General features: G+C 46.6%; 1 protein-coding gene across 3 annotated transcripts; it reads right to left on the bottom strand.

The window, feature by feature from the left end:
- Window positions 1-899: 899 nt before the first annotated feature.
- Window positions 900-9,905, bottom strand: MAPRE1 (microtubule associated protein RP/EB family member 1). 3 transcript variants are annotated; one of them, XM_075571763.1, is made up of 7 exons: window positions 9,751-9,905; window positions 8,939-9,062; window positions 8,110-8,255; window positions 6,761-6,968; window positions 4,884-5,005; window positions 3,789-3,941; window positions 900-2,379 (listed from the first exon to the last, which is right to left on the bottom strand). In XM_075571763.1, exons 2-7 carry the CDS (start codon window positions 9,057-9,059, stop codon window positions 2,323-2,325), a joined length of 807 nt encoding a protein of 268 aa, XP_075427878.1. In that variant the 5' UTR covers window positions 9,060-9,062; window positions 9,751-9,905; the 3' UTR covers window positions 900-2,322. The 3 variants fall into 3 exon arrangements, with proteins under 3 accessions (XP_075427878.1, XP_075427879.1, XP_075427880.1); XM_075571764.1 differs by lacking the exon at window positions 9,751-9,905 and adding an exon at window positions 9,679-9,733; XM_075571765.1 differs by lacking the exon at window positions 9,751-9,905 and adding an exon at window positions 9,415-9,430.
- Window positions 9,906-10,347: the final 442 nt, after the last annotated feature.

The raw sequence follows: 10,347 nt of genomic DNA, 5'->3' as shown, positions 1-10,347 counted from the left end.
TAGATTTAGCTTGGGGTGGGGGGGTGGGGCGCAGTACAAGATGTGGCAGCTGCCCTTCGTTTGAACACACGCACCTTTTAAAATGATAAATCTAATATCACTAGTTTCAAATAGAGCAATTCTGACCCCAAATTTTCAGCCTTTTATCACTTTGGTCGTCGTGCTGCTTAATTACGTCGCTGTAGCTCCCAGCCCGCAGAAAATTCAGTCACAACATATCCTACTTTGTTATATGAACGCTAAATGGAGCTTGACAACTCCTGGATATTAGTTATACTTTATGGATTAATCACTACACTAGACCAGGGGTCTCCAAACTCAGTCCTCAAGAGCCGCACACAGGCCGGCTCTTATGGATATCCCTGTTTGAGCCACATGTACTTAATCAGTGGTTCAGTGCTCGACTGAGCCACTGATTCAGCACAGGTGGCTCAAACAGGGATATCCGTAAAAGCTGCCCTGTGTGTGGCTCTTGAGGACTGAGTTTGGAGACCCCTGCACTAGACTTTTACAAGCCAACGTAAGCCAGAGAAGTGTGTAGTGATGCCTTCGGTATATAGTGCATCCTACGCGGTTTCAGTTACTAAAATCACAGGTAGTCCTCGTTATCCGTTTCACTTTACAACGAATGGCATATCCAACGCAACCCTATGGGTGGGTTTTCGACGCCTGAACGCGCTATCCAACGCTCACCGCCACTGATTAACATGGGACTCGCTTTACAGCGGTTTCACTATCCAACGCTATTTCCAGAACGGACTCCGTTGAATAAACGAGGACTGCCTGTACTTTGGAGTTGACCCCATGAAAAGAAAAAAAAATGGTGTTGTGGCTACCATTTAGAAATGGATTTTGTCTCAAAAGCAACAGAAAATCAAATACTCACATCCAATACACTCTTGAAATACAGAAATTTTATTTAGAAATGGTTTAAAGTAGAAAAAAAAAAAATTGAAGTGAAAAAAAAAACAAAAAAAGCCTAAGTTAAATTTCTTTTGAGGGGAAAAACAAGTGTAAAAGGCCACAGGAGAATCCGAAACAGCACAACTGCAACCTCGACCATGGCTGGTTACTTGAGTTTTTGGTATTGGAAGGATATGTACTGATGAATGGTATATGGATTTCACACACACTCATGCATTACACAACACTTTCCACAAAAGGGCTTTGCTTTCTACACTTTATAAAGCTACCATCGAAATCCATTTAATAAAAAGGGTATTCAAGGCCAGCCATTCTGTTTCAGTAGTGAACGACCCAAGGATCTGGAGAATAGAGCAGAGTAGATAGACAACACAAAGAGTATCTTAAATAATATACAGGTTGGCAAAATGACTAAAGTTCTTAGAACTAAAAGAAAAGGATGTGAAGAGAAATGCTGAACATCCAACTGTTTGACACCAAGCCTCAATAAATGTCCTCTCGTTTTATTACGGGCACATTGTTTCTCATTATGTTAAACCCCTTGGCTACCAGCCAGAGGGACCTGCAATGCATTCAGCAGTGTCCATCTGCATATAAAGCAATATATTGCAGGGCCCTCCGATAGAGGGAAAAGGCAACCTAAGCTAACCCTCAGTGGCTTACAGGTCAAGCAGATTACGTTAGTTCAGTACTTGCAAGCATTAGCGATCTGAAGAAACGGTTGCTCACTTTAGGAGTGTGCACTGGCTAACTAGACGTACACAACTCCTACTGGGTTATACCAATATATCTAGGACCATAAAGTGTATTTAAACTCCGCAATGCATTTGTTTATCTTAGTCACACACGGCAGATATGATTTTTACATTGAGCATTCAGATAAATTTTAAACCACAACTTGAACTTTGTTCCCTTTAAGTTTTTCTGCATTTTGCAATATTACATTTAAACCTTTTTCCTTGTAGATCAACAGTGGCCAACGCCAGTGCTCAAGGGCCACCAACAAGGCAGGTTTAAAGAAATCCCTGCTTCAGCACAGGTGGCTCAGTCACCTGTGCTGAAGCAGTGAGCCTTAAAACAGGCCCTGGTGATGGCCCCGGAGGACCGAGTTGGCCACTCCTGTTCTAGACCATCACTTGAACCTTCATCCAGTCAAAGTCTTCTGGAATGAACATTGAAAGTAGATGTTAATACTGCTCTGCTACAAAATGAGAAACATCCAACTTCAAACCAATGTAAAAAAGGAGTGAAACTTTGGCAAAGGGCACTTTCACAGGAGACGCTGTGCACCGTCTGCAGAGAAACAGCCCCCTAAGAATAATAATAATAGGGAATATTTTACAGTTAAGCACATGATTTGGGCAAAAATTCAAATGACTGCATCTCAGGAACATGTTATTAATATTCTTCTTGGTCTTCCTGTGGGGCCCCTTCGTCAGGTATCACAAATCCCTCCTACAAAAAAAAAAAAAAAAGAACAAATTACATCTGAACTACAAGCGCTCGCCACGCAGAGCAACTAAATGAGAATGAAGGCTTTACACGTAAACCTCCAGCAAACATGTGGCTATTCTGACCAGGTGCTCACTTACTAAATGAACACGATGGCTGCCGCAGTGACGGGGCCATTCACACGTCTGTGATATAGTTATATTCAATAGTCTAGTGCAGGGGGCGGCCAACTCCACCCTCAAGGGCCACCAACAGGTCAGGTTAAGGATGTCCTTGATTGAGTCAACCACTGAGTCACCTTTGCTGAAGCAGGGATAGCCTTAACCTGACCTGTTGGTGGCCCTTGAGGCTGGAGGTGGCAACCCCCTTTGTAATGAAATTCATTAACAAAGTGCCCTTCTACTGTATACAAATGTACTATATCCATCATAAAATGATCACTTACACCGGCAATACCCCTACTTTTTTTTGTTAAAACATTTATCCACACAGAACAGGAGCCGGGGGGGTGGGGGGGCCTGCAGCTATACAGCTGTATCTGCAGCTTTGCACACTTCCCAGAAATACTTACAACTGAAGCTACCAGGTATAAATCTCCCTCCAGGTAAACAAATTGGCCATTAAATATTAGTCACATAGTAACATAAGAGGTCTTTAAAAAGCACACCACCCCAATAAATTGTGTTACCTTCTTGAACATGGGTGTCCTTGCACTGAAGGCTCAGAGGACACCCCGATAGTCAAGATATTTAATTACATTTGCCAGTTCTTGCAAGGAAAAAAACCCAAAAAAAACAAAGATGGCCAATGGGTTACCCATTCAGACGCTGCAATGTCATCCCAATGTCACAGCATTTTATTAGCTGCCAAAGGGAGGCAGACCCCGGCGGCCATATTGTTTCTCTCAGACAAGGACAAGAATCCTTGTAAGGGAATTTCAACATTACAGAGCTCAGGGAGAGAGGGCGGTTTCCTAGCTTGGAGCGCTAGGGTTCATTCCCACAGAATGTATAATAGAGAATTTTTTTGTTGTTGCCGCTTTTAAATCACAGACTGCATCATCGGTTGGGAGGGTGCATTAGTGTGCACACCCCTCTGCTTAGACATCCGTGAGCAGAAGAGCATGATATGGGGATTCATTAAGCTCTGGTACAGGGTATCATGGCTCTATTCCCAGTTAACACCAGACCGTGACCGATCCCCATTTACCCGAACATAGTGAATCCCAGTGTATGTTCCATATTTACTTAGTGCCCCAAGACCGGCAAGTCAATTGGTTAGAACATGATTTTGGGCTCAACACTGCTTAGGAAATATGGCACCTTGTGCTCTTTTAAAGAATAAATATTTTCTACCTCCAGATCCAGCGCCACATTAGAAGGGCTAGTGAAAAAAAAACAGGAGGTCCTTACATCTGTGGCATACAGAATCTCCACAATCTTCTGCAGGACGGGGTCACTCTCCCCTTCATTCTCCTGGCAGATCAGCTCAATATTCCGCAGCTTGCCAAAATAAAAGTCTCTTTCTTTCTCTAGGTCTTCAACGGTAGTTTTCAACACGTTTATCTGTTAAAAAGCAAATCAATAATAAAGTGTATATTTCAGATTTTCCGCTTAACTGGGACAATTTATTGAATGCAATTTCTTACATTTAAAGTTACTAAAGCACATTAAAACACACTACACCTTTTTGAAATAAAGGAACGTAGGACTAGGTTAGCCAAATCTATCAAAATCATTGGGATTTCCTGATCTGCTGCTTTTTTTCTTTTTAATGTAGTTTTGACACTGGAAGATTGCGACGCACGATTAACAATAAGCACCTACTGCTTCAGCACAAACCTATCCATTCCCTAAAGCTGGGGTGCGCAAACTTAACCTGTGCCCCCTGCCTGCTCACGCCCCCTTACCTCTTTGGTCGGCGTCACATGACTATGCAGTGTTGCCATGACGGCATGTGACATCACATGACCCTGCGCTGCGTCACACCAGCTGACTCACGGTAAGTAGAGTGGCAGAAGCCTCACGCGATCCCCCAGCATTTAATTTTAATGCCGCGGGGGGACGCGCACGGGGCCCCTGCAACCGCCGCTCCCCCCATCCCTAAAGGGCAGCAGCAACAAGAACGCGTTTGTGCGGTCACAGAGCAGAAGCCAGTGCATACTATGGAATCCGAAACGGTTCTGTGTAAATGCTCAAAACAAAAAACAGATGGCTGCCATATACATACATTTACATTTCTGTTTTAAGTTGCTACATACGGTTGACTCCCCTCATACAAATATATAGCAGTGAATGTTGTAAACAGTCTCAAAGGATTGAACAGCAGCATCACCTCACAATACATTCTTATCTGATAAGGTTATCATTAATGGAGCAGCTAATTACACAATACATTTATACTTAAAAAGATGTAACTTTATGGTTCCTACTTTATCCCCCCCCCCCCCTCACCTGCTGCGGTCCTAGCGATTCAGAGACTTATTTCCTAGTCCGTGGAGATTTTACCTGTTGGGTTAGTTCTGCAGATTCATCATCTCCGTTTCCTACAGCCGCAGGTTTTCTGCCGATCCCGGGAGCAGGCTTGGAAGGTACCACGGTCCTCTGTGCAGCCAGAGTCCTCAGCGGAGCTGACACAAGGTAAAAGAAAATATAGTGTCATTACATTGAGATAGTTGGGCCTGCGAGTCGGATTACACCATAACCTCTAGGATGGCTCACCACAGGGCAGTGATTAAAGGAAACCATTAAAAACACCCAAAGCCAATTGTGACCCATCTTCAAGCACGGTGCAGAGTCCCACCTCCCTGCCATTGTCATGTACCAATTGTTGCCATTTTCTTAAAACCACGAGATGGGTCGGTCCTTTGAGTCTTTACTTCAGTTCCTCCACCAATACTATCACCTGGAAGAGGCACAGCATTTCCCTGTGTTACAGACAAAACTTGCACAAAGACCGAGAGGCCAAACAGCTCTTGTATCAAAGCACTGGTTCCCAGCACAAGCTTGCCTTTGTGTGTCAAATACCAGATACTGATGTACAGATAGACCAAACCACGCTACAGACACCCGACCCCCCTTGTATCCCTGCAGGAACAGGAGTCAACAGAAAGCAAAAATACAAATCTGACTGAACGCAATGCTTCAACTGGAGATTTTACAGCACGTCCCTATTCATTCCAATGCTAGGGGAGGAGACAGCCGTTCTACTTCTAACACACCAACAGCTGTGAGGAAATTATTGGGAGAGTGTATGAGGAACAGTCCCCTTCTGTTTCTTTGTGCATCAATAATCCTGTTCAACTCCCTAAAAAAAGAGGGATGTTCCATGGGGAGGAGACAAGGGAGCAGAGTATTACTGGTTCTCCTAAGGGCTGGACCCCGCTGGTTACTGCAGCGCCCGCTGTGGCGGACGCAGCAGGGACGAGAGCCCTCCCCTCAAGGGTCCCGGGCCCGCTGCGAGGGGGGGCCGCAGCGCTGTGGCGAGAGTTGCTCTTGCTCAATAGAATTGAGAGCAGGACTCGCTACGGAGCGCTAAGCCACACCCCTGGCGGTTCAGCCAATGAGGGCGAACCTGCCGGATGACTTCATGGCCGCCCCCCCCCCCCCGCCCCCCGGTCTTTTGGTCTGCAGCTCCCTGCAGACCGGGGAATCGGCTGCACGCGCCGCCAGTCTCTCGGGCGCGCGTGCAGCGGAGGTACTGGGGCCTCAGCCTAAGGCCCGGGCCATAGAGGGGTGAGGAGAACGGATGCGCGCTAACGCTGAGGCTCGCCTGCTTAAGTCAGCGCGATTCCACGGACTTGCAGGCGAGCCAGCGTGCGCGAAGGGAGCCGGGGAGAGGTGGTTGGAGGCGGGGCAGTGACGTCGCGGGCGATATGTCAATGTCACGGCGCCGAGACGCTGCTTAAGGCTGATTGGATGTTTTCAGCCGACAGCGCGCTGAAAAACAGCTTGGCGCTCGGCTGAAAACTCCAAAGCCTCCGCACGCCTGCGGACGCTCGCGTGAGCCCCCTCTCAAGGCATCCTCATTGAGGATGCAGGGGCTCAGCGCGGAGCGTCCGCACACCTCAGCGCTGCTTGTCCTATGGACGCAGCCTAAGGCTCAATGCTGAAGATACCAAAACTGAGGCAGATGGTGCAAAAGAAACATTCATGCCACCAAGCCCTAAGCCAAATTACTCGGCAATCTTACATAGCCGATTTAATTTCAGGGTGCCACATTTAAAGGATCGCACCTTGAGGCCCAAAGAATTGACTAGGATTTCTACTTACATTTCAGTACAAGACAGCTAAGCCCTGCTAATAAAAAGGCAAGTTATATGAAAATAGTCACACAAAGGGACCATCACAAAGCTAAAGAAGCAACACATTTCATTTCTCTGCACCTGAATTCGGGGTGGCAAGAGGCTTCTTGGGCTTGTTCAGGACAGGAGCGGTGAACATTGGCATGGGGGCTGTCTCATGTCCTTGTCGAGCTGCAACAGGATCATAATCTTTCCCATCGTAGTTTGCGTCAAAAAACTTTTTAAACCACTGCACAAATTCAAAATTGTCCTGGAACTTTCCTTTCACCAACTTATCAACTGGAATTATCTAGATAGAAGTAGAAACAGTCAAATTAGTTTACAGACAATTACAGCACATGTAAGGAGAGAGCTCATGTATAACTCCACTCACACCGGCCTGATAGAATACACAAGTATTGTTACATCTCAGCAGGTCCCAAACCCGCTTCATTCACCCCATGGTCACGTTATGCAACAAATAAGGAGTACAAGACACACACACACACACACACACACAGACAGAGACACACACACACACACACACACACACAAAGACAGAGACACACACACACAAAGACAGAGACACACACACACACAAAGACAGAGACACACACACACACACACAAAGACAGAGACACACACACACACACACAAAGACAGAGACACACACACACACACACAAAGACAGAGACACACACACACACACACACACACACAAAGACAGAGACACACACACACACACACACACACAAAGACAGAGACACACACACACACACACACACAAAGACAGAGACACACACACACACAAAGACAGAGACACACACACACACACACACACACAAAGACAGAGACACACACACACACACACACACACACACACACAAAGACAGAGACACACACACACAAAGACAGAGACACACACACACACACACACAAAGACAGAGACACACACAAACACACACAAAGACAGAGACACACACACAAAGACAGAGATACACACAGACAGAGACACAAAGACAGAGACACACATTTAGTATTAAAGCAGCAATTCCACCTGGGATTTTAATATTTTGCCATGGATATATATATTTATTTTTTTTACATAGTTGTCACCACTGGCGTGTCATTTTCTGCTCCAGGGACTCAGAGAATTACAGCTTTAGTTGCGAAGGTTCAATTTGGGAAAACAATGACTGTTTAAATTGCCCAGGCCATTCAGAAGTCTCAGTGTCAGTTACCGCTTCCCATTGAGCAAAGCAGCAGCCATATTGGACATCTAACACTGTATTAACCTCCGTAACCGGAAGGTCTCGAGCTGAAAGTAGCATGGTTCAGAGCTGGTTCCAATTATTTAAAGGGGAAACAAATTCCATGTTTGCTGGAATTGCTCTAAATATGCACGGCAGCTGAAATGTCACTAAACATGCAGGGAAATGCTTTAAACTTACTTTGTCAGCACCCATTTTTTTGAACGCGGCTTGTAGGACTTTATAGTTTTGGATATATTCGTGTTCAAGCTTTGCTTGGAATTTCACTTTCTTCAGCGACACCGAGCCAGGGAACAGCATATCCAGGAACTGACAGTAAGCGCTACCTACAGAGAGATGAAGGGAAATTAGAAACTCAACACCCGGATATCCACTTGCACATGCAGTATTAGTCAGATGTTCCAAGTGATACAGACAAGCATTTGCTACACCAAGTACAGTAAAAATAAGCATGCCATTTCTGAAATTAGCATAAGTCAGTTTGTTATGACATTTGAGGGGATTGCAGCTTTAACACTGCGATTTGCACTGGAGTAAATACTCAAAATCATGGCCACTGACTGTATGAGTGTTTGTGGTCTTAAACTGGTTCAATACCACAATTATTCCTTTCCTCCACGATTGACAACATTGAAATGGGGGCTCCGCATGTTTTTTTTTATGTGAATCTGTCCTTTTTGTAGCTGGTACACCTTGGTTCTGGGCTTAATAAGAGTCATACAGCAAAGAGAGAGCACAGAAGAGAATGAAGAAGCAGATGGATACTTCAGGGCCATTAGTAGCAATAGAAATAAGGCAAGTAACTGCATGATCGTGTCGGTTGTGAGATTGTTACAGGCACCACGTATACGCAACACTTATTTTCTGAACGTCTTAAATTGTAGTCTGACTAACAGCATCAGCCATCTAATAGACTTCATTCTGTCATCCCGAACCCCCCCAAAACCGCATTGATTTTGGTCCATGGAGGTTGACACCCCAAGGACCCAGAACCTCTACCCCCATTCACCTGAGCACAGGTGTTCTATCTTGGTCAAGTTGAGCTGCAGAGACTCATTGATCCAAGCGAGCATGTCATGCCGGCTCAGGTTATCGCTGGTCACCGACGTGGAATACACATTGACTGCCATTTTCTGCAACACAAAATAAATCAATTAAACAGGACAACAAAAAAGGAAAGGGGGTGACTGGGAAAAGGAAAGGGGAGCGGCCCAGTAATAGCAGGAGACTAGGGACAGATAGGGGAAGGGAGTGGGGGTAAAAGAGAGTGGGGGTAAAAGAGAGTGGGGGTAAAAGAGAGTGGGGGTAAAAGAGAGTGGGGGTAAAAGAGAGTGGGGGTAAAAGAGAGTGGGGGTAAAAGAGAGTCCGGATGGATTTAGGGTACAGAATCGGAAATTAAACGGAGTCCAACTCTCCCCATCCTGCGCATCACTCTCCCCCGGGCCTCAATCCGACCTTCCTCCCCCTACTCTCCGCCCGGACCACCCCTCGGTACCGCTCTCTCCTCTCCACCCCTCGGTACCGCTCCCACCCCTCTCTCCTCGGTCTAATCGGTACCGCTCTCCTCTACACCCCTCCTTCCTATCAGTATCACTCCCACCCCTCGGAACCTCTCCCTCTCAGTACCGCTCCCACCCCTCGGTACCGCTCGCTCCTCTCCACCCCTCGCTCCTCTCAGTACCACTCCTACCCCTCTCTCCTACCCCTCGGTACCGCTCTCTCCTACCCCTCGGTACCGCTCTCTCCTACCCCTCGGTACCGCTCTCTCCTCGGTAGATCTTCTCTCCTCTCGGTACCGCGCGCGCCCCGGCCGTTACTCACCTTTCCCCCCTGTCTTTGCTTCTAATAACCGGCCTCACCCGTGGTCAGTGACGTCACGCGCTCGCACAGAGACGTTGCCCTGCGTAATGACATCACCTCATAAATAATGCATATCCGCAGCGGTTGCTAAGCAATGCTTTGTCTTTCTCGGACACACCCCGCCCCCGACAGCCAATCACGTGACATGCCAAGCCGGACGTGACGTCCAATAATACTGTTTCCGCCTGAACCTTGCATTAATGTCCGGGACGTTATCTGGGACCAGAAAAGGCGGGGCCTGGAGGAGAGGGGGCGGGAACAGGGAACCGGATAGGGATGGCAGGTTTAAGCACGGGGTGGGGGATAGGTTGCACTGGTTGGGTATGAGGGGTGCAGGGGTTGGCTAATGTATGCCCAGCCAACTGGCCCAGGAGCCAGGCAGCCCCACACTCCATACAATAAACAAACACACCAGATACACATACCGTGTACATATGTACACACATCAGATACACATACCGTATACATATGTACACACATCAGATACACATACCGTATACATATGTACACACATCAGATACACCTACTGTATACATATGTACACACATCAGATACACA

Source organism: Ascaphus truei, chromosome 15 (assembly GCF_040206685.1).
Source record: "Ascaphus truei isolate aAscTru1 chromosome 15, aAscTru1.hap1, whole genome shotgun sequence".
Taxonomy (NCBI): Eukaryota; Metazoa; Chordata; class Amphibia; order Anura; family Ascaphidae; genus Ascaphus; species Ascaphus truei.
The sequence above is the reverse complement of the archived record's forward strand: the minus strand, read 5'-3'. Positions and strand labels throughout refer to the sequence as shown.